Raw genomic sequence first — 24,179 nt, forward strand, 5'->3', positions numbered from 1 at the left:
ATGGCTTCATGTACTCGCAAGAGCCTGGCTTGAACATCCTCTCTTCATGCTCCTTGGATTTGTTTTCTTCTTCAGTTCCAATGCCAGTTCATTTCTTGCCACTTCTTACAGGGACTACAGCAAACACCTGCAAACAAGCAGAAGCTTGTTCAGCCCAGTCCGTGTTTCCCAGTTATACCAGCATGTGCTGGCTCAGCTGCCCCAGCTGAGCAAGGCAGCCACAGAGACTAAGGAAGCCGCAGAGTAACTTTCCAGAGCTGTCTGGTGGTGGTGGCCTATTGTGTTAATACCCTTCAGGTGTTACCTGTGAGTCTTGCTTTGTGATGATGTTTTTCTTAACTTGATTTTAGTACCCTACTGTGAAATTTATTTGGAAACAAAATTGCATATGTAGTTTTGGTGGTCAGAAGGAATAGCTGGAAGGCATGCCGAAAGAGTATTGCAAAGGTTTAGAACTCAGAAGGCAATGGAAAAAGATTCCAGTGTTTGCCCTTCTGTCTCAAAGGGGTTTTAAATAAATTATTTGTGGTGTTTTGTGTTGAAGACTATTTTTTTCTTTTTTTTTTTTTTAAGGAATTGGTGGCTGTAGCCTCTATATTATAGCAACTATGTCAGGAAAGTTGATAATGATTATGGCCTTCAAGAAGGTGTTTTGTTCCACTAAACTAAACTCCCATGTAAGCCCAGAATCGCTAAAAAAGAATGAATAGGAAATTTTCTTTTAGACTTGTGATTGCAGATGCAAGCCCCTTTTCTGAACCTGGTGTCCTCAGAGTAAGCATAAGTTGCCATTTCAGGTAGCTGCCCTTCTGCTAACTTAACTCTATATGTTTTTCAGAAGGTGGCACCCCCTTCTGCATTTATTCTTCTTGGAGGGTATAAAGTTGAGATATCCATGAAAAGTCGTTCACTCATCTAGCGAGAGTCCATTCTAATTTTTCAGGATGTGGTGGGCTTAAAATGTGTGTGTCTTATCTACTTAATATGCTTTCATCAATTAAAGGCCTCTAATCAAATGGTATTTTCTCCTCTGAGTTATGCATTCTCACACCCTGTTTTCTTGAGCAATGCATGCAGGTCTGGAGAGGGAGCTGAACCATTTCCATTTGGTGAAGACAAACTGCTTGCTTGCTTCTCAAAGCAAATAGTAAACTGAGGCCTTCTACACCACAACTATCCTACCTCTGCAACTGCATGGTGGCCAGATAATGTAAGGAGAAATTTTAGTTGCTGATGCAGTGGGCTGCATTAAAACCCTTGCTGACAAACCAAAGCAGCCTTCCTTGGCTGGTTAAGTGCAGTCAGCAGTGTATTGCTGTTTAGTTAGGTGGGTTGTATATGGGTTATGGTCATCTCAGTATCATTTACAGCAGAATCACGTGCTAGCTGCTAACCTGCTTTTTCATCCCTAACTATTAATGTTATCTTCAGTCATCTTTGCGACTTTCCCAGTAACACTGTTTGGGTCGGATACATAAGAGTCCAAGCAAGAACATTCTCAGTTCTAGCCTTAGGGTATTTTGTATGTGTTTGCTTAATTTTGTAACAGAAGTTATTCAGGTTGCTCCCAATTGGGTAAGTGGAAGCTACTGAACTTTCTTCCTCTTATGTCTGCTGCATTGGTCCACTGTGTCTTGTCTGACAGTCACCTCTGACCTGGGGACAGGACTGTGATTCTGGATTAGATCTGAACAACCAGTCCAGTGACAAACACTGCTCATCTCCCTGTGCATATTATCAGCACCTAGGTCAGACCGAGGAAGGGGCCAGGCTTCTCTTGTTCTGTCTCTTCTGTCTTGTTCTTTGCTTTCAGCTAACACCTATCTATGCTCTCCTTTCTCTTACCACAGGTAGATGCAGTGCGAGTATATGTGAACAGCAGCTCTGAAAACCTCCAATATCCTGTCCTGTTTGTAGTTCGCCAGCAGAAGGGAGTGCTGTCGTGGCAGGTCCCGCTAATTTTTCGAGGCCTGTAAGTACTGGAGTCTGTAACACACTTGTCTGCCAGCTTTATCCATCATCAGCCTTCCTCAAGTGCTAGATCTTACTACTTGTGTAGACTGCAGGGCTTGGTTGCAATTTGTGCTTGCTCACTGTCAGCTGAACATAGGATGACCAGAATTTGGTAGGTAACCTCTTACTTAGCAGCCTGCTCTTGTCTCTTAGTTTCTCAAATAGGTACATGGAGTACCAGGAGGCTTGTCTGCTGAGGATCTGCCTGTGTCACTAGTCAGTGAATCTACCACATGGCATTGTTGTCGTTTGTGCAGTTGCTTACAGTATGTGCAAGTAGTTCTTGGGCTCTAGTTTGGAGCAGGAGTTGAACAAGCTCTCAAAAGAGCAGCCTAACTGTTGTGTTGCAGTGCATTTGGAGAATAAGTGCTCTCCTCTGTTTCTCACCCCAGGTATGCCTAAATTGAGTCTATTCTAGTTGGTGGTGGTTGTTTTGGGGTGTTTTTATGACAAATGATGCTACTGTGTAGCTTCAGCAACCTCATAGCTAATTAGGCTGCAAATGCTCAGACTTTGCAGGCACTTTAGACCATCTGGGGTGTGAAGCTTCATCCTGTGACTGAAATCCTAGCATCAGGCAGTAGGTACTCTACACTGTCTTACCTCATCTAGGGGACGGTTACAGCAGTGGCTGTTCTGAGCTGTTGTTGCACGCTCTGCCTCCAGCAAATGGCAGATGTGCTAGATCTGCAGATGGTACAGGTGGCCTCAAGGGAAGTGAAATGCTGGGGATGGCCAGTCCCTTGTGCAGACCCCAAGAGGCAACAGAGATGGAGTTTGAACTCTGAATAAAAGACTGAATGGCCTTTCAGATTAGTATTTCAGTTATGCAACAGGGGAAAAATTATGTAATTCTTTGAACTGCTGAACAACTTTTTAACCGTGTTCTCTCTCTCTCTTCCATCTGACTTTCCCTTCCCTTCCTTCCTTCCCCTGGCTGTTGTAGCTATCAGAGGACCTACAATTACCAAGAAGTGAGTCGGACCCTCTGTCCCTCTGAGCCAACACCTGAGACAGGACCCTCTCACCAGGTTATATTTGTGGACGTCGCTTCCATGGCACCATTTAATATTACATATGAGCTGCTAGTCACCAGGCTTGAGAACTTCCAACTTGAGTAAGCTGGGATGTGAGAATACAAGTGTAATTTCTTCATGTATCTGTTTTACAGGGATTTGGTCCATCTGCCTACTCTTCCCTTCTTTTTCCTTTCCAGGAAAAAAAAAGAGATTATGTTTTTCGTAGAACAGTTTGGGTTGGAAGAGACCTCTAAAGGTCATCTAGTCCAACCTCCCCTGCAATAAGCAGGGATGTTTTCAACTAGATCAGGTTGCTCAGAGCCCTGTCCAACATGGCCTTGAATGTTTACAGGGATGGGGCATCTGCCACCTCTCTGGGCAACCTGTTCCAGTGTCTCACCACCCTCATCGTTTCTTCCTTATACCTAGTTTGAATCTACCTTCTTTTAGTTTAAAACCATTACCCATTTTCTTTTGCTTAATATGAAGGTATTCTGCGTGTATTCCAACTCTGAAAGTTTTAGACATGGTGGTATTTCTTTTCTAGGACCAACAAAGCCTTTAACTTCACTGCCAGCCCTTCCCAGCCCCAGGTAAGGAAGAGTCCTGTGTAGCGTTGCTTGTTATGTCTTACTACATCTAAATGATTGATGTGATCCTTTGTTAGAGATAGCAAAAGCCTTATATGACTAGCTCGTTTCCCTCTTAGGGTACAGGGAAACATCCTTACTGTTGAATTTTCTGTGGATATAGTGAAGAGGTAGGAGTCCCTCAACCCATCTAGGGGCATGTTTGGGTCCTCTTGCAAAGCAATTAAGTGAACCAAAGACCATAGCTGGAGCAAATGAATGGCATCTGCAGTTCAGGAAATTCCAGAAATGTACAGAAGTCCAGAGGCTATTGGACTGCTGTACTTCATGGGAAGTGAGATGGTGTGCACTAGTGTCTTATTCCAGACAGCACTGGTTCAATTGTGCTGGCATGACTAGCCAAGATGGAGACTTTTCTGGAGAAAAATAAATATGTAAATAAGCTGTAAAGGTATAACAGAGCTCAGGCTGTTATTCCTTGCTCAGGGCAGCAATTCAAGTTGCAAGGTGATAAATGAAATGCCTGATAAGTCTGGTTATTAGCACAGAAGAGAGTGCATACATATGGCACATCCAGCTGAGCAGCCTTGTTAGAGCCCTGCAGATACTACAAGTCCTCTCTTGAATGAAAATGCTGTTGGCAGTAACTATAGTGATACAGGAGCTCATAGAGCTGGGAAAGGATGTAATTTACCTAGGCTGTCTGGTACTCCATTTTTGTTGTTGCTATCACTGTTAGTAACACCACTTAATTTTAGGTTTCCTATTACCAGGCTTCCCAGCTAATATTTTTTGCTGTCAAATGTCTTAAGCTGGTTTGCAGATACATGCAGTATTTTATACTACAGAAGCACATGGAATCGTGGTGCTTCTTTATAAACCTTCCTTACTTAGGATCTTACAAATTGAATGTACACTGTTTAGGAGCTGGCCTGGAATTAACTTCGTAACCTTGGTCTGTATTTGTCACAGTTAATAATATGAGATTGGTGACTTTTAATTATAGGCCAGATGTAGAGAGTAGAAGATGGTAGATGCTTAATTGGTATAATGCTGAGGTTTTTGTAAATCAAAGAATTAAGAAGTCTGGCGAGCGGTAGGAAAAAACAGGCAATTCAAAAGCTAGATAAGTGTTGGAATAACACAAGGACTGGAAAAAGACAAGCGTAACAACTAAAGGAGTTGTCCTCCGGAACCCAGCTCATGCCTGAGGGCAGAAGGAGAAATTAGATATGCTCGCATAGGTCGGGAGTGTTGCCTGGATGTGTTTCTACCAATCACAAGCTGTGCAGGAGAGAACTGTAGGTCTTAATGTCCCTTAAGTTAATTCTGTACTCTGGTATAAGTGTGGTTTAAAGCAAATTATAGAAGGGTCCTCATGGGTGACTTCCTTAAGGTTAACGCTTTCCAAGGGCAGCGCACCTGGGAAACTAAGGAGCTCAGACTGCCAGTGTTCTTGCTTGGCCGAGATAAAATGTGCTCTGTTGAAGAAACCTGCTTGGTGAGTTTTCAGTTTGAAAGGACTTGCGGTTTGAGGCAGCACTCCCTCAGCAGTGAAGGGACCCTGCTTGGAGGGGGTGGTGGGAATAAATGCTTTAATAAAAATGGACAAACTTGGAAAAAGCCTGGGTAATTTCTTACCTACCCCTGCCTTTCCAACTGGGGGCCCTACTTCCTGGGAAGGGGATAGGGAAGGGAAATCTGAAATGGCTGCCCTTTGCTCAGCACTAAGGTTTATGTGACATAAAGGGAGCTTGCCAGTTGGGAAAGTCTCAGGTAACATATTTAGAGCAGGAGCTTCAGTGGTTTCCTTTCCCATGGGCTATTCCTGCCCCAGGGCAGCAGCAGTGCTGCCAGGTGACCACAAGGAAGGGAAGAAGGTGGCTGGGAGCAGTCCTCAGCTTTGTGTCCCCTCTGCTGTGGGGTGAGGAGCCCATCAACCCCTTGTGGTAGCTCTGACTGTGAGCCTGAGCTCTTAGGGTCTGGGCTCCAAGCAGGATGATGGGAGTCCTGCAACAAGCAGGCACAGAAATGCTACTTCTCCATCAGCTGGCAGGTGTAGTACATCAGACTTTTACTGGAAAAATATGCAAGTAATGATGTTGCCTGGGGCATCTCTTGCCCAAATCTGAAAAGGCCCTTTCTGGGACAGGGAAGGGCATTTCCTGACCCCACAGACTGTCCTGTGGGCCTGCTGAAAGCATGAAAGCACAAGAAACACCATTCCTTGCCCCCAGAGGAAAAGTAGGAACGTTGGCAGATGTTAGTATCTCCCAAATTTTTTCAGAGCTATAGCTGAATTATTTTCAAAGCTGAAGTGAGAAGTGAAAACCCCCATTACCCTTTGCCCTCAAAACCAAACAAAACCCAAAAGCCTAAATCTTACAACTAATATCAGGCATTTATTTATGAAACTCTTGACAGATTTACAACTGTTTAACCTAATACTTTCCACAATCTGTCTTTGAAGCAGTCCGTCTGAGATAAACTCCATGATATGTTCCATTTATAAAGTACAGCCAGCAGTATGGAAACATCTGGAAATTGCTCATAGCAACATAAAATGGAGTAGGGTATAAAATGAAGTCACCTTAGCTTGATCAGGTGGAAAAAAGCTTAAGGGGAACAGAAACTATGTTGTACCTTGCAAGTTGAAGATGACTGTCTAACAGCATGCTGTGCAAGGGGGAGAGTTGTCTGTACATATTTTATCCGCTCTTCTGTAGTGTAAGGTCCTAATATTTGAAATCCGAATTTTTATGAAAGCCCTCCACATCCAACCCCAAAGCACAGCTTGAGCTGTGCAGGTACCTTAGGGGGAGACTCGAAAGCTGCTGGCAAGGGTGATTTCTGTACCGTAACTCTCATACTCTGCTTTCTCCTCAGTATTTTCTGTACAAGTTTCCTCAGGATGTCGATTCAGTCATTATTAAAGTGGTGTCTGATGCGGTCTACCCATGCTCAGTTGTCTCTGTCCAGGATATCGTGGTAAGTCTAAGCAGAGAAGGGTAAGGAGCTACCTGCTGGAGCTCCGTGTCTTCCAGTGTGGGGCTCTCTGCCCCAACAGAGAGAAAAGCCCTAGTAAGGGCTTCATCCTAATGTGGTGGTGGGAGCCCCTGAAAGAGGAATGCAAACCTTGTGGGCACGAGGCAAAGATGGAGATGCTGAGTTCAAGCAGTTTGTACAGATTTTTGTTGCAAGTAGGTGAACAAGCTGTTCTCCTCCAGCCTGTCCATAGGACATTTGCTATGTTCCCCTCATGAGATTTAATACCCTGCTGCCCTGTGACATGGGTCTGTTTCTCTGCAGAGTGGTGTTGGTTGGGATGCTGGTGGCTGAGGGAGGGGGCAGCATGGGGAACTTCTACCTTGCAAACATGAGGTCTCTTCTCCTTTCCAATTTGATTTCCTCTCTATGCAATTCCTCATTCCCTTTCCTGGGAAGGTGAGAACAGCTGTTCCCTGCCATGGAGGTTGACTGTTGCTTACAGCTGGGAAATAGCCACATATTTATCCTCCTTTCCCACCTCCCTGACTGATGCAGGGACCTGCAGTGTGGGAGCTGCAAGATGGCGACAGAGGTGCAAGATGCTTTGGCTGCTGTCTGTGAAGCCCTGGCAGTCACCTTTAATACCTGGGTGTGGAGAGAAATGGGTAACATCAATTCCTGCCCATATACCCATGTTTGAATGGTAGAAGGGCAGGAGGGAAGACTGTGACAGGTGAATTTTCAACCTGTCATGTACTAAGAGAAAGATGAGGGCAAGCACTTGGCATATAGTACAGCCTGCAAAGCATGTCACACAGCCAGTGTATAGCTGAGTGTATGCACTGCCCTTTGGGAATGGTGGAGTGATCATTCTGGCTGAATCCTCTTCTGGGATTAAACTGCAGCCTCTTGTGAGACTGCTGAGATCCATGATTGCAGGCTGCAACTAATGTCTTCAGAGCAGCTTTTCTGAATTCTGAATGGGTCCTGGTTGGTTTGTTCCCCTTGTCAACCCAAGCAGGGCCTTTTTCTGCTGCCCTGCACTATCTGATCTCCTGCTGGCTCCCTACAAAATTAGTTTTGACTTTGTGCCTGGTTTAACCCTTAGTTGTGTCTGTTTTAGTGCCCAGTGTATGACCTGGACCATAATGTGGAGTTCAACGGCGTTTACCAGTCTATGACAAAGCAGGCAGCTATAACAGTGCAGGTCAGATGCTGATTATTGTTATTATTATCATTATTATTGGTCTCAGTGTTGTGTGGTGGGTTGTTTTTTTCTCTAGTGGCTTGTCCTGTGAATCCCTAGTTTTATTTTGTTGATTCTGGTATGGCTGTGATCCTTTGTTTTTATTAGATAAACTGATATAAGAAGAGATTACCTTTCACTACAAAATCTTGCTTATGTTTGCTTAGGCAGGTGTGTTGTGTCTTAGGTGCTGAGGCTCTAGATCAGAGCGGCTGCAGTCAGATGTCTTCTGTTTGAACCTTGGCTCTTCTATCACCGAATGGTGGTAGTAGGGCCTTATAATCAGCAAAGCTTAGGTAGATGGTTTGCACTAAGTAAAATAAATAAATGCATTGACATTGGTTTGCTTGTACTGGGGCACTGCTGTGCTGCATACTGGTGAACTCAGTCTGCGTATTGCCAGCAAGGATGTGGGGAGCAACCCCAGAAGCCAAGCTCTGTCCAGAACAGGCAGATCTCTGTAAAGCTGGTGCCTGTGTAGCAAATAAAACCTGGTATCTGGCCCTGTGGAGATCGTCATCATCTGCTTTGCATTGGGAGGGAGAGGCTGCTTCACTTCTCATGCATTCTGTCGTCTTCTGTCCTCCCATGCAGAGAAAGGACTTCCCAGGTGAGCAGTTCTTTGTTGTATTTGTCATCAAGCCGGAGGATTATGCCTGTGGGGGTTCTGTGCCTTCCTCCATTCATGGTAAGTTGTGCTGGGAAGCAGATTTGGTTGCTGCATGCAGGTGGTGGAGCAGCAGGATTCCTTTGGAACCTTCCTGTGGGATGAAACAGGATGGTCATATAGCTCTAGCTTATCCAGGTAGCTGTGAGGAAGAGTGAAGTATAAACTTAATACTATTGTGTAGGTTAAAAGTCTTGATAAACCCTGGAAGTGGCTGTCTAGTACAGCACCTGGCTTGCTGGGTTTATATGCTCTTCTAAGGAGTCACGGTTGTCTTGGGAGATATTGGAGATACCCAAATAGTGCTGCTTACAGCTTTTTGTTGTGGGTTTGTTTTTTTTGTTTTGTTTTGTTTTTTTTTTTCCCCTACTGCTGTATTATCCTCCTGCCTGCATGGAGGCCCAGATGGCAGTTCCTGCAGAGAGCACCTTCTTCAACTGTTATCTTGGGATCTATGGGAGCCTCCCAATTTGGGGTGAGCAGGAAAAACTAGTGATTTTGGAGGAATAATTTTGAGATTCTTGTTCTAGTACCTTTCCCAGCCAGAAAACACTGTGTCCACCTCCTGGGCAGTGGTAAAAGCAAAGACTCCACCACTCATGTGGTGGGTGAAACTGGACTGGGGATGTAGCTGTCCCCATGACAAGCTGGAACCCATTTCAGACCAGGGACATTCCTATCCTCAAAGTTGTGTGGCTTCCTACCTGTACGAGAAGCAAGACTGCAACCAAGAGACATAACGGGCTCCCCCAATTCCCATCCTATAGAAGAATTGTCACCTTCCAGGTGTCTTTCTCTTATGCTAAAGCTGTCAGCAGAGCTGTACTGGCAGGGTGTGCTGAGCCCTGCTGAAACATAACAAGTTGCTAGTATGGCATCCTGCATGGAAGTGTTTTGCAAGCAGAGTTTTGGCCAAAGGCAAAAATGGTGTCCTGGTATTTGTAGTGACACAAACTGCCCTTTGGGGACCAGATGAATAGGAGATGAGATGCCTGTGCAATTTTGGGCATCCAGGCTTGAGCAATGTAGGGAAGACTCAGGCAGGGATTTCTAGTCTGAAATTGGGCTATGGATAGAAGGGGAAGGAGAACATATGGAAAAGGCTGTACATTGACAAGTCTGGGAAAGATTTAGAGCAAAACCACACACAGATTTTAGTGAAAAGCCACACCCTGGTGTTATTGAAAGTGCAGAGAACTGAGATAGGGGCCAGAGATCATTCATGTTTGACTGTTTTTTACATTTGGTGTACACTTTGCATCTCACAGGGAATGTCAACCGTACCTGGAACCTGCAGCGGACGAAGAACCTTCAAGTGATGATTGTGCCCTCTATTAAAAGTCAGTGCCTTTGTGTAAAGCAATGAAGCTTTATGGGGGCACTTGTCAGTTCTGCGTAGGAGGGTATGGCTGGGCTGACAGCCCTCTGACTGGGATGGTGCAGAAAGCACCAGCAAAAGAGGCAGAACCATTGCAGCCCTGGTCCCTTCCAGGAGGTGTTGTGTGGCATAGGGTGGTCTCATGGGCACACCAGCTACCACTGAAGGTGAAGAAATGGGGAGAAGCCTCGCAACAAGTTCTGGTGATTCCTTTTGAAGAAAGCAGATGGGTCCTGAAGGACTGTTTGGGGCTGGGCATTGTCACCAGGTGGTATTGGGAAGAGCAGGACAGGAGTGCTTGCTCTGGGAGGGGCTCTACCTGCTCTGAGCTGACTGATGCCTTCTCTTTCCTCAGAATCCGTTTATGTTCAGGCCATGTTCTTCAGTTTCCTGAGTTTCCTTTCCTTTTACCTGGGCTCAGTGGTAGTTGCTTTTGTGCACTACATCAGGTGAGTCGAGGGGTTTTACAAGAACAGCCTTTCTGTTTCTCTTCATCCTCAGAGATGCCTCACCCTGCAGTGAATTTAGGGCAAATGGGGCAGCAAGCATCTGAACAGAGCAGCCAAACAAGTCTGTGACTACTGGGTGGGCTCCTATTGACCATTAGCTAGAAAACTTTTCTTCCTCTGCTGTGGTAGTCATTGGTGTCATATGATGGGTGACAGCTGGGAATTGTGATGGGGCCAGTCTGTGATATGGGGCGTCAGAGCATCGGGGAGCCAAGGTACTTCCCAGAGTGCTGGACACTTTGGGGCACGCTGGATCTGTCACTACAGCAATAAGTAGCAGTGACACAAATAGGGCCTTGGAGTCCCAAGGGTGTTGGTTTTCCTTCCTGACCTACCTCTCCTGCCTCATATCTTTATGCTTGGGCTTGTGTTGAGGGGGAATATCTGCATTTGAGGTGAACTTGGGCACAGCTACCATGACAGGTTTCTCCTGGGGGCCGGGGAGCGGGAGAGGAGGACTGGAGTGGCAGGAAGGGCACAGCAACCTAAAAGGAAGGTAAGATTTATTCCTGTAGGGTAAGTAACTGCTAGCACAGGATGAGAGCCTTGGTGGGGCAGTGGGCTGGTGCTTTTAAGGTGCTGGGGATGGTGGAGTTTGGGATCTGTCAATGCTGCCTGTGTAGGCAGTAACAATGGTTAAACAAATCCTTTGTCCAAACCGTGGAGGCTTGAGAGTATGGAGGTCCCTTCCCCTACTGTGCAAAGGTTGGCATGAGAAGAGCCATATAAATTTTTCAGAAAATAGCAGGTTGGTTTTGTGGGAACCACGTTTATCATCCAGCTCCTCAGGCTGAATGTGGCAGTTTCCAGCTGCTTCAGAAGAGGGGATCTTCTAAGTTTGATGTTCTGAAACAAAACAATTTCAAGATGGGAGCATGACGTAACTTCAAGACACATCCATGAAACAACCTTTCATTGGAACAATTCGATGAAATTGCTTAATTGTGTGGTCTTTGTTGTTTTTTCTTTGTTGTAAGCATATGGTTTTTTTTCTTACTCGCCTCAGCTTGGCACCTGCATTGAAGGAGGTGGTATTGGCTTCTTAAGCATTGAGCTGATGTGTGTCTCTAGCTCCTGCTACCCTTTCAGTAGATTCTTATGTGCTTGGTATCCTGAGCAATGGAGTTTGGTTTAGGAAGGTTATGTGAGAGTCTCTCCCAACATGCAGTGCAGGATGGGACAGTCATGTAACTGGTTGTCCTGCCTCTGGTGGATAATTAAGCAGGGGGGAAACCCCCTCCATTGCTTTGGAAATTGGAGAGGTGAACAGCAAGCAGTCACGGCTGAGCCATGCCTAGTCCAAACAGTATTTTGTTTGTTTGTTTCTTTTCGTTGCATTTTTGTTTGCTTGGTTTTTTTTACCTGTTGATGTTCTAGATGATCCTGCCATGGCTGGCAGGTGATGGGGTTTGATGGCTATCTCATTAATGCTGCCTGTTCTTTTTCAGAGTTCGGAGGAAGGCTTCGGCTGGAAGATTGAGTCCTGAGGATGGTAAGGTCTCTCTTCTGTTGTGTGACAGCTTTAAGTGAACAGCACAGGTCCCAGGCCAGGCGAGGGACAGACTGTTAGTCAAGTACCTTCTGGCACTTCAAGCTGCCTTCCTTGTACATGTACAACATTGTCTCTGGTGCTGATGAAAGATGTTAGAGCTTCCTCTCTGCCCTCACAAGAGAGGGTGTTTGCAGCAGGCTCGCTTGAACCTGGTTCTGACACCTGCCCTGAGGAGCTGGCTTTTAGAGGCGTGGAGGAAGGGCAAGCCTTGGCTAGACCTGGCTACAGGCTAATGTTATTTCTGCCAGATCTGTTCATTTCTAAACAAGGCACTCTGAGTTTGTCAACTCTTATGCTTCAAGATTTCCTCTGCCTGGTTTAAGCATGGGATCTCTAATTTTTTAATTTAATTTAAATTTTAATTTGTTTTTAACTGGGAGCTGCAGAAAAATCGAGTGTATGAATGACTAACACATTTAGGTAGTGGTGTTTGTGTTATTTACTCTGGTATTGGATTCAGTTTACTTTATGCTCCACCCATATTTCAACATACTGCAGATTTCTGCATTATAAAAACATAGCTGCATCTAAAAGGCTATCAGTGAAAGATGGAAATTTTTGTCATGTGGATGGGATCGGGAGGGGGAGGCACTGGGAGTTTCTGCTTTCTGGAGAAGTGTGGGAGGTTGGCCGTGTCATTTTGTTTAAATATTTAGTGCCTGCAAAGTGGTTCAAAGCATTGGTCTGAAGGCATCATCATTTGTACCTCTTTCCTGGGGAAAGGGAGGATGTTATGTTTTGTCAGCATTCAAAGGTTCTTGGTATGTTCCCTTTTTTTTCAGTCCCCAGCTTCTTCAGCCTCTCCAGTCTGTTACATGCCACCAGATAAGCATGCTAGTATAACTGAGCTGTGCTTAAAGGATCAGCAGTGGAACTTTACTCTGACCTGGCATTACTCGGGTTAATATTTCTGCCAAGGACCTGGGGTCATGTGGCTTCTTCAGCCACTGTGATCCACATAGGCATCCCTGTGTGTGGAATGTATGTGAAAGGTTTTCTTCACAACCAAATGAGCAGGGGACTGTAAAGATGTGCTTAAAAACATTCTAATTTTAAGTCATTTGGGACGGAAACTGCTGTGAGAAAACAGCAGGTCTTAGGGCACTGGAGAAATGGGAATGGCCTGTGTGTTCTGGAGTTTGGGGAAGCTGAAGGGACCTGTCTGAGGCTCTGGAAGAGCTCCAGGGTTGTGACAAGGGATCACTGTCTAAGGCAAGGAGGCACAGTCTCAGCTGGGTGAGACCAGAAGCCTCACAGAGTGCTGCTGGTGCTGCAGCTGAGGGTTCAAGTGTTGAAGACAGCTTAGAAGCTGCTTTCCAAGCTGTCCTTGTGAGAAGTGGAAGTTAAATTCTTATGTTTCGTTCCCCAAAAGGCTGCAGGGCATAGATGCTGTGCTTAGCACCAACATGGAGGACAGAGAACTGGTTTCCTGGACAGGAAGGATTGTCGAATGGTATCCCTGAGAAAGGAAAGAGGAGCGCGGTTCCTTCAGAGTTTACAAGTTTCCTCCCAGAGACACCTGTTCCTTCTGTGACTTGTCCTCTCCCTTGTATTCTATGCCATCTTCATAGACTCCTTTCCTCTGGGGAACCATGTCCTATCCTTGTGCTGTTTCTTTCTCTACTGTGTCTCTTCTGGCTGTATGTCTGACTGATGCCTATAAAATGGTAACTAGTATCTTCCCTGTCATAGAACAGTTTGGGTTGGAAGAAACCTTTAAAAGTCATCTAGTCCAAGATCTCCCGCAACAAGCAGGGACATCTTCAACTAGACCAGGTTGCTCAGAGCCCCATCCAACCTGGCCTTGAATGCTTCCAGGGATGGCATATCTACCACTTCTCTGGGCAACTTATTCCAGTATTTCACCACTCTCATTGTAAACAATTTCTTCCTTATATCCAGTCTAAATCTACCTTCTATTAGTTTAAACCCATTACTCCTGTCCTATCTCTACAGGATGGGTAGGGACTCTTTATTGGAGAGTGGAGTGATAGGGCGAGGGGTAACAGTTTTAAACTGAAAGAAGGTAGATTTATATTAGATATAAGGAAGAAATTCTTTACTGTGAGGGTGGTGAGGCACCGGAAGAGGTTGCCCAGAGAAGCTGTGGATGCCCCATCCCTGGAAGCATTCAAGACCAAGGCTGGATGGGGCTTTGAGCAGCCTGGACTAGTGGGAGGTGTCCCTGCCCATGGCAGGGGGGTTGGAACTAGATGATCTTTATGGTCCCTTATAACCTGAACCATTTGATGATTCTTATAAGCCCCCTTTAAGTATTGAAAGGTCACACTAAGGTCTCCCTGGAGCCTTATCTTCTCCAGGCTGAACAATATCTCTCAGCTTTTCCTCATAGGAGAGATGTTCCATCTATTCTCCAGGTCACCCAGGGCATGTCAGCTTTCTCTCAATTTTTTTCTCCTCCTCCCACCCACTGGAATGTCTCTTCCTCCAAAATACCCCTGGGTCTCGCCTTCTCCATCATCACTCCCCTTTCCTTTCCCCTCCCCCACCAAGAAAGTGTGGATGGAGGTGCTGAGCAATCTGTCTTTGCCTGTTGTCTTTGAATATCCTGCAACTCCATGTGCCCCTTTGCTCCTGTCACCTGTCTTATGCCCAGCTTCTGTGGCTAACTTTTTTTTTTTCCCCAGTCCTGTGGGATTCCTCCCATTCCATATCATCACTATCTGGTAGAGGCAATAGCTGGAGGAACCACGCCTAGTGCGGTACATTTACTTTGCTGACTCACTTGCACACTGGGAAGTAGGACTGAAATTAGTGGGTGAGCTGGGTCTGAAGTAGCTGTTAGAGACAGGGCAGAGTGCCTCTTCTCCCTGGCCTCCCTGCTTTTAAATCTTCCCTTGGTTACTTGGGAGAGGAGGTTGACAAGTCACTTGAGAGCATAAAGCCTGGTCTTAAATAGGGAGGGAACATCTGTGGGACAGGACTGATGGGAGAAGGAAGCATGTGCCTTGGTGCCATGAACTTGGGGAAATGCTTCTCATGCCCTCTTCCCAGTGATCTGCGTTTCCAAATGACTTTAAAACAACAGGAAAACTGCCACGAGAGAGGGAGGGTTGCACAGCACATGAAGGCTAGAAGGTGCATCTTGCTGCTGCAGCATCCTGCAAAAGTATCCTGCTAATCCCAGCTCAGGGCTGAAGGGGTGTTGTAGGGGACTGTGGTGTGCCAGAGCCTTCCCTCTGGTGCTCAGTCCATGCTATGTTGTCCACTTCAGATGCCCTCTGAGCTGTTCATTGCCCCGTCAGAGGGATGGGGCAGCAGAGTAGAGAAGCTGAAATGGAGACCAAATCTCAGCCCACAGCCCAACAAGCACAGTGAATGTGTCAAAGGAAAATGGTGATCTGGACTTCAAACATCAAATGTCATTGCTATGTGGGTGCTCCCCTGCCTAGGAATTGGGTTCAGGCATGGAAAGCTTTGGGGCTCTTTATGTATGAGGCTAATGGAAATAGTATAAAAACCAACATAAGGCGTTACAGAAGTGCCTGGAATTTCTAGCTGGAAAGAGGAGTCTGCCTGTGCCTGTCAGTTTGAGACAGATCAGGTACTGAGAAGCCAGAGATGCTGCTTGGGAAGCCAGGCCATTGCCAGGCTGCAGTAAGGTTGCTTGGCTTTAAATACTGTCCCACGTCTTGTCCCTTTGCTATTGACTGGTCACAGGATGTTGTTATGAGGGTGAAGCTTTACAAGTAGCTGGACCTGTCTCACTGTTTGCCACTACTGGAAGATGTGGTCCTGCTCCTCTTGTTCTTGCTGCCTCCCTTCTGGGGAGATAGATAGGCATTTGACCCCTCTGTGAGGGAATTCAGCTGGCTGCATTTCCTGACGTGTTTGTCTGCTGCCGGTTTAGCAGCGGACTACAGGGGGATCAAGCAGATACCAGGCAAAAAGAGAATGTGAAGCCAGGTGGCGAAAGTCCCAGTGCAACCTGACTGGGAGGTGCAGCCCTCCTTGCTTCAGATGTGTGGGCTGGAGGCAGGGACTTCCCAGCCCTTAAAGTCTTACCCCTCCTGTCATTAGCACAAGATCATGGCCACTTTTTTGCACGGACCACTTCTGCATTCTCCTTGCTTGGTTAAAACTATGTAGTAGCTGTCATGCCAAAGGCTGTCTGTGACTCTTCCAGGGATAAGTGGAGGTAGTGATATTTGAATAGATCAATGTGTGAGGAGGGGAAGGAGAAGAATTAGAAATTCCTAAGGGTGCTCTGAATATTGTGAGACTTGCTCTAGAATTTGCCAAGTCTTGCAAAATGTGATCCAAGTCCCAGAATGTGATCCTTACAGGGTGCTGTAAGGAGGGAGGCTCGTGCTTTTGCAAGTTGAACTGGCAGCCTGTGTGGGGAGGCTGAAGGGAATGGGTTTGCTTCGCGTTTCAAAGCAAGGTTTTCCGCTTTTTGCACAGTATGCTCTAGAGGGAGACCGCCATCTGTTTGGAGAAATGCTCCTTTTCCCAAGACCCTCGAGCTCTTCATGCTGTTTTTATTCACCTCAGATGTGTTTTGAAGCAGTGACATGAAATTAACTGTCCCTTATGGGTCTGTTTCCGTTGCAGGATCTGGGATTATGACGTCTTCTCACCCCATCACAGCCGGCACCCCTGAGGGAAGCAGCTATGGTGCTATCGGTACAGTATCTTCAAGAACTGGGAACACGGGGAGTGTTCTGTCTAGGGCAGGGGAAGGCACTTCAAGGTACTTTAAAGCCAGAAAAGCATATAGCTGCAAGCTGCTTTAGGAACAGCTTGTAACTACTTGAAAAAAATTGCAACTTGAGAGGTTAAGGTTGGACTCTAGGGCAAAACATCTACATCAAAAAGGCGTCAAATCTCTGGGAGAGGTGCCCAGAGAGACTCTGTCATTGAAAATGTTTGTTTCAGCTAGACCAAGCTACAGTCACCTAATAAGTGTTGGTGACAATGCCACTTCAGACAGGAGGTTGACTAGGAACTGGCGAAGATCACTTCCAACCAAGCTTTTAGGAGCCTGTTATTAGCTGATCAAGCTGCCTTTAGACTAAAGCATGCATTTCACTGGAAGGCTGAAGGGTTGTGTGCCACAAGGCAAGACAGTATCAGAGCTTTTTGCGGTCCAGAGGTTTCATGAGGGGAGCAATAGTGTCATGTTGTCAATGGGTGAACCATGCCCTGGCAGCGGAGGAGAAAAAAAATCTCCTAAGGATCCTGCTAATCTGAGGTGATGGGAGATGCCTTCCTTTGCCAGAGTATTTCTTAGTCTCCTTACAACAGTTTTTCCCTCCTGTGGAGAAATTGGTATTGAATAGCTCAGTGCTGTGGACTTTCGGGCATAATCCTTAAATTTGACAGGTTGGGGTGAGGTGGTGCAGGTCCAGGGCAGCATGAGGCAGCTGCTCAAATGAGAGAGGAGAGCAGGTCTGTGTAATTTCTGGTCCCGGCTCAGGATGCGTTTGCTCACTGTAGTGTAAAGATAGCCCCGACACTCCAGATGTCACCCAGTTGTTGGACTGTGAAGGTGTGATATCTCTGAATGCTTGACAAAGAAACACAGAACTGATATTTCATGATGTTTGGGAAAAGTTCAGGAGGATTTAAGCCCTGGAATAGAGTTGAGGGCTTCAACACCACCCTACTCCCCTTCCAATTCCCAAGGAAATGCTTTAAAAGCATTTGGGAAATGAGGAAGAAACTTGTCTTCTGCTCATGCCAGTATGGGCAGTGAGCTGGCTGGGAGCTTGGCCAGCCTGTGGGAAGTGCAAGGCAGGTCCTGCTGACCTGCAGGTGACCAAAACTGTGCATGCAATGGGAGCAAAGCTGATGCTCTGCCTGCTTTGAAAAATTGACTTTCTTCCCCTTTGTCTTTTGTTCTACAATATTTTTAGAAATGCTTATATATAAAGCTTATATAAAATCTGGAGATTAACTAGGGCAGCCTGTTTCTGACCCCTGAACAGTCTGCTGCTTTCACTAGAACTTTCTGGCTTGTCTCAGGCTTCTGGATTTCAAATCTCAGGCTAGTAAAGAGTAGAAAATATTAGAGATGGAAATTAATAGAATAAAAGCAGGGGAAAACCCAAAATGCTGTAGAGGGTGGAAGATGGTCCTTCAAAGTGCTCTTAGCTAATATCTGAGACTTTTAGGAAGGCTTGTGATCATGGGAAAACTTGTTCCCTGAAATGGCCATATCAACTTGTCCCAGTAGGTTGCAGCTTATACCTGGGGCAGCTGTCTTATTGCTGTGCATAGAGGGGATTTAGCCTTTACCCTGCCTGTTTCCTTCTCCCTGCTCTGCTCCAGATGAGTCGAGCTCCAGTGGTGGACGTCAGTTGTCTTCCCCTGAGCGCAGGCCGCCAGCTGGTTCCGACACAGACAGCTCTGTGGAGGAGGAGAGTGACTTTGACACCATGCCAGAAATTGAAAGTGATAAGAATGTCATCCGCACTAAGGTATGGCTGGTGTGGCAGCTGTGGCCGTGGTGCTGCGCCACGGACACATCTGGGCCAGGACCAGCACTAGGTCGCTTGCCAGGGTGTTTAAGTCTCCACTTCCCTTTTAGGTGGATTTAATCTAATAAAGCTGGATGTGCTGCTTAGTGCTTTTTCAGAGTTCTGTAAAGTTTTACTGCTGTGCTAAGTGTACTGCTGAAATTAGTGATTTTGATATGGAAAATCTGAATGTATTGAAGGCTTTTGAGAAAGGAGGAAGAAGCCCAGAGTGTCACAGAAAGTCTAAGGAGATGGGACAGCTTAGGGAGAAAACAATGTACAATAATAGTAGGGAGTTATCTGGTATAAGTAGTGTGCAGTCTCAAACTGCCTCCTTTTGTCACCTTGCACTGCTCTGTGTGGTCAGAGCCATTCCTGGAGGTCAGAGTTTTGCAGAACTCATTCCCCACAGAATCAAGGGACACAACAAGCTCGTTGTGTAAAAATTGGTCCAAATAGCACCAAGCTGCATATTGTTCAAATATGTCAAGATCTTCTACTGGCTTCCGTAGTCTTCATTAGTTCTTTTCTGTTTTCTTCCCTCTTTCCCCACCCGCTAATGTTTTAGGTGTTCCTCTATCTGTCCGACTTATCCAGGAAGGACCGAAGGATTGTGAGCAAAAAATACAAAATCTATTTCTGGTAAGGAGAAGACAAACTGGTAAGGCCCAAGCTCTGGAACTAGTCTCTGATTGTGGAGTCTGTCCAGATGTCCTTCTTCTGAACCACACTTTAGACCTGAGGATATTCTTTGAGCCACCCTGTTACGCATTCTGACCCTGTTCTAATTAGTAACTGCATTTCCCACATACCTCAAATAAGGATATTTGTGAACCAGTGATCCTGGCATATACACTCTGATTTGCATAATTGCTTTTAGGTGCAGTAACATCCAGTGTGCTGGAACATACTGGAGAAGGGGAGAAATTGACACTCAAACACATGAGCTTGTGGTTCACATCCTGGCTTTTCTTGTGCCCTTAGCATTTGCCTCCTGTTTGCATTAGCACGTTTATCTTCTGCTTCAGGAGATCATAACCAGAGTATAAAGCTCTGACTGGGAGAGCAGGGTCTGTGCCCTTAGGCACTGAGGTGTACATGTTCCTCCACAAGCACCCTGGGGCTCTGTCCTGGGTATGCACCAATTGTTTTGATGTATGTAATGCGTAACTGCTGCTTTGGTCTCCTCTCTGCAGGAACATCATCACCATTGCAGTGTTTTATGCCCTGCCGGTCATCCAGCTTGTCATCACTTACCAGACGGTGCGTTGGGCTCTGTGTGCTTGTCCCCCAAGCTTAGGTCCTCTTGCCTTTAAACTTGCTCTGTGGTTGCATGGTGTAAGGATGACAGTCACAGTGAAACTGGGGTCACCCAGGAATCCTGGTCTGTCTTAGGGGCAGTTTACCTTAGCTGCTCTCTCTGCACCATGTGTTGAGTGTTGCTGCTGGCTTGGCTTGCTGAGCTTGCAGCTCTGCTATTTTTGCTTGGGAACCAGGAGTGCAGCTGTTTTCCTGCTCATCTGATGTCTCATTTGGGGCCTGTTTCATTTTAAAGTCAGGAGGAATCTGCTGTTATGTCTAAAAAAACAACTGAAGCAAGTAGGTTTTGCTGTGATATGAGTGATTTGTCCTCCCTTCTTCCTGCCCCATCCTTGCTATCCTCCTGTTATTCAGATATCTGCAAAACAGATCTATTAGTGGTGAGGTTGAGAGCGCACAATATGTTTCCTCTGAAGACTGTTGTCAAGTTTGTGGCCTGTGGTACATATCTTGTCACCCCCTAAAGGCTTCGCTTGCAGATGTCAGTACTCCCCTGTGCCAGTGCTAGATCTAGGCTGTGTCCTGGTACACCTTGTGTACATGCAGCGTTTGCATGAAGCAAGCCCCCCAGAACAGAGAGGATTTGCTAATATCAGGTCTCCCACCTCCTCTCTGTTCAGGTAGTGAACGTGACGGGCAACCAGGACATCTGCTACTACAACTTCCTGTGTGCTCATCCCCTTGGGGTGCTGAGGTGAGTGAGCCCTATGGTCCCTGTGTTATTGTCTCATGCCTCCTGAGTGTTCATGCTGTGCCCAGTTCAGGATTTTATCTTTGCTAGGCTTAGAGTAATTGTCTTGATAAGAGCACTGGAGTTTATGACTCTGAGCTCTCTGGTTTGCTCAGAAGTGGCTTTCTGTTGCAGTGAGACACATGCACCCTGGAACTTTATGGTACCCCTGTTCCTACAGCAAACCTACTGCACAGCAATGAAGGGCTCCCATGCTCTTTTGGACACTTGTGCTTCTATCTAAGGAGCAGCAGCTCTGCAAAGTAGTTCAAATTAGCCCTTTCAGTGCAGCATTTTTCTGAACTAAAAAGGGAGTGCAAAGAAAGCTTGAAGTTGGGAATCTTGCAGAGAAAGTGTTAAATCCACTGGGGCAGGTGAACTACTTCATCTAAAATTGTCATCCAGGGTGTAAAACTGGCAGATATTTGGCAGCTGCCAAGGTGGAAGATGGGAGGGGGTAAAATAGATTCAGCTTATTGTGGCTTGTGATTTAGCCTCCTTCTGCTGTGCTGCCCTTGTCTTCAATGGTTTTCCCTGCAGTGCTTTCAACAACATCCTCAGCAATGTGGGCCACATGCTGCTGGGCTTTCTCTTCCTCCTTATTGTCTTGCGCAGAGACATTCTCCACCGTCGGGCCATGGAAATGAAAGATATCTATACCCTGGTAGGAAACATGGTTGCATGGGGCTGAGTGGAGGGAGGGAAAGACAAGGAGAATTTGAAAACCAGAGTGATACACAGTGGGTTTCCATTTGCCTTCCTTGACAGAGGATTGAATTTTCCTCTTCCCCACCCCACCGCCAAAAGAGGATGTAGGTGGGACACTTATGTTCTTGCACACCCCAGTACTTTGCTGTAGTTTGTCCATACTGCTGTGGCTTGCAAAGACAGGGAGATGAGTAGAGGAATGACTCCTTTGGCTGTGGCTCTTCCTCCAGAGCTCACTGTGGAGGAACTGGGATGGATGAGCTGGGTGGGAGCATGTCTGGATCCCTACCTTAACCCTTATGAGGATCCCTACCCCTTCCTTATGAGGAAATGGGCAGCAAGGAGAAGGATCTGCTTTCTAGAAAGGATAGAGGGAGGCTCCTGTGGACAAAGAGCTAGACATAGGTTTGTAATGGGGCTTGTCAAAAACACAGTCTGGTCATTAGTATCCTGCTTCATGAATGTTTGTTCCTGAAACCTCTTCTGGGTGGTGTGTGGAAAGTAGGAGTGTCCTGAGATGCTTTTGGTTTTAGTGTCTTATAGAATCAAGAGTTCTTTCTTGGCACTCTTGTTAGCAAGACAGAATATAGCTGTGGTAAGCCAGAATAATTTGTTTGCCTCTAGCTCTGAAGCAGAGCTGTTTGTAGCCAGAGCCTCTGCATTATCTTTGGTATCTCCTGGGCAAGGATGGAGGAAATCTGTAGCCCTGTGGGCAGTGGTGCTGGTGGTTTCTGTAGACAGCACTGTTTTCACCAGCTTGGTAGCAAGTAAAGGCCTTAGCAATTTTCAGGGTCTGGTGCTTATGGACTTTCAGATGAGATCTCAGCCAGATCCACAGCGGTGACTGAAGGACATGCATAGGGATGAGGAGGGATGAAGTGATGGAGAATGGAAGCTTGCTTGTCATCAGGACAGTGAGGGTACTTACTATTCAGCACTGCTCTCTTTCAGGACTATGGGATCCCAAAGCATTTTGGTCTCTTTTACGCTATGGGTATCGCTCTGATGATGGAAGGGGTGCTCAGTGCCTGTTACCATGTCTGCCCCAATTACTCCAATTTCCAGTTTGGTAAGCTGAATTGCTTTTCTCATTTTGAGCTGGAGGCAGGATTTGCCGTGTTCTGTCTTCTGCTGAGTTGCTGGCATTTCCCATCCCTCTACCCTTGCAAACCTCCCTGGAGTCTGCCTGTTCCAAGGCTCAGTCAGGAGGCAGTGAGGCTTTGGATGGTGTAAATTAACACCTTTCAGCCACCTTTCCAGACCTTGAGATTCCATATGAATACAGGAAAAAAAAATATAAAAATTTGTTTTAGTTATTTTTTACTTGAGGGGAGGTCAAAGACTGAACAAGTTTCCTAGAGAGGTTGTGAAGCCTCCTGTGGAGATATTCAAAGCCTGACTGGAAACAGTCCTGGACAACCCTCTAATAGCTGACCCTGCTTGAGCAAGGGGTGTTGGACCAGACAACCTCCAGAGGTCCCTTCTAACCTCAACTATTTTCTAATTCCCTGCCTGTTTCTGTGCTTGCACTGTGTTGGGCTCTTATTTTCTGAGCCCCTTTGTTTTCTGTTGCTCCAGAGCATGGTAGATGTTCTGCAAGATGGCAAAGCATGAAATGCTGTACGGCGTAGTGCAGCATCAGGGACTTGCGCCTGCTGGCCTTGGGTTTGGCCCTGCTGCTATACTTCATTATATGTACTCAGAGCAGCTTTTTCTGCCTACTGGCAGTACCTGTTTTCACTGTTTGTGCTCCCTCCACAGACACCTCCTTCATGTACATGATTGCGGGACTGTGCATGCTCAAGCTCTACCAGACCCGCCACCCAGACATCAATGCCAGCGCCTACTCTGCCTATGCCTCATTTGCTGTGGTCATCTGTCTGGCCGTCCTTGGAGTGGTATGGCTCTCTCTTACCTACTTGCTGCTCTGGGAAGGAGATGATGTGGCTGGGAACGTAGCTTAAGTGGGCAAATGACTGGGGAGAGCAGCAGGTTAGGATAAGAATGTGTTAAGCAGCTGCTAATATTTGAATTCCCAGGGCTCTTGGGTTTTCCTCCTCCTTTCCCCTGTGCTTGCAGTGAGGAGAAGAGCAGAGCAGTTTTCTTTAGGTGTGCTTCTTTTTGGGCTTTGCCCACCACATGCCCTCCTCAAGAGGAGAAATTCAGGCATCCAGGTGTCTGTGTGCAAGCATGCAGCTGGTCTCCTGTGGGGTGGCTCACCTTGGAGGAGGGGTTGAGGCTGGCTGAGCATCAAAGGCAAGTGTCCGCTACCTGATTGCTTGTGCCTCTTTTTCCCCTTTGGAAAATTCTGTGTTGCTGGGCACAGCTCATGCAGTTGGCCTTCCTATCCTTGGAGAGGTGCAGGGCTAGAATAATGGCTGGGGGGCTCCCAGGCAAGTTTCTGGAGTAGCTCTACAGAAAGGCACTGGAGCAGAAAGAGTCATCAGAGTCATTCTTGTGCAGCAGTAGTCACTGACAGGTCAGACTGGTACAGGACTTTGCCTGTTTGCTCATAGCATTGCAAGTACTGAGCTGGGCTTGCCTGAATCCCCAACCTGTGCTTTACTTTGGAGGTCTCTGCTTCTCCTCTTTTGAAGGGCTCATCTTCATTCAGCAATAACCAGGCAAAATCCATTGAATTCTTGCTCTGAACTAGCAGCTAGATCGCAGTGCGCTGTCAGCCCCTCACTACCACATATAATGCAGAATACCAATTGATTCTACAAAGGTCTCTGGGTAGGCAACTGTGAGATAAAGCACGCAGGAGCAGCTGATGAACTCGAGGCTTTCCAATAACCTCTTGATAGCTGTGGTAGATCCCAGGTTCAAAACACTGGGGTTTTATTATGGGATGCTGTATCTTTTCTTGTGGGATGCTTTGAAGCTGTTCAGTGGAGCTTATAAGCTGCATGTCTCCCTTGTTCCATTCGCATAAAGGTGGCTTTTCTGCTTGGTTTTTGGTTTTGGTTTTTTTGTT

At 46.4% G+C, this 24,179-nt stretch overlaps 1 protein-coding gene across 4 annotated transcripts in view; it reads left to right on the forward strand.

Annotated features, from left to right (window-relative positions):
- SIDT1 (SID1 transmembrane family member 1) overlaps positions 1–24,179 on the forward strand; it is a 49,258-nt gene that overhangs the window by 17,401 nt on the left and 7,678 nt on the right. For 2 of the 4 annotated variants that reach the window (XM_063352645.1, XM_063352636.1), the window contains exons 2-18: positions 1,851–1,972; positions 2,960–3,130; positions 3,580–3,625; positions 6,509–6,610; positions 7,734–7,817; positions 8,451–8,544; positions 9,792–9,863; positions 10,257–10,350; positions 11,859–11,902; positions 16,538–16,609; positions 18,257–18,405; positions 19,013–19,086; positions 19,641–19,707; positions 20,385–20,458; positions 21,035–21,158; positions 22,154–22,271; positions 22,964–23,100. In XM_063352645.1, coding sequence (XP_063208715.1) covers positions 1,851–1,972; positions 2,960–3,130; positions 3,580–3,625; positions 6,509–6,610; positions 7,734–7,817; positions 8,451–8,544; positions 9,792–9,863; positions 10,257–10,350; positions 11,859–11,902; positions 16,538–16,609; positions 18,257–18,405; positions 19,013–19,086; positions 19,641–19,707; positions 20,385–20,458; positions 21,035–21,158; positions 22,154–22,271; positions 22,964–23,100 — 1,644 coding nt within the window. Of the gene's footprint in view, positions 1–1,850; positions 1,973–2,959; positions 3,143–3,579; positions 3,626–6,508; positions 6,611–7,733; positions 7,818–8,450; positions 8,545–9,791; positions 9,864–10,256; positions 10,351–11,858; positions 11,903–16,537; positions 16,610–18,256; positions 18,406–19,012; positions 19,087–19,640; positions 19,708–20,384; positions 20,459–21,034; positions 21,159–22,153; positions 22,272–22,963; positions 23,101–24,179 lie in introns of those variants that run through there. The other 2 variants (XM_063352664.1, XM_063352654.1) reach the window with 2 other exon arrangements.

This window comes from Chroicocephalus ridibundus, chromosome 1, assembly GCF_963924245.1.
Source record: "Chroicocephalus ridibundus chromosome 1, bChrRid1.1, whole genome shotgun sequence".
NCBI lineage: Eukaryota > Metazoa > Chordata > Aves > Charadriiformes > Laridae > Chroicocephalus > Chroicocephalus ridibundus.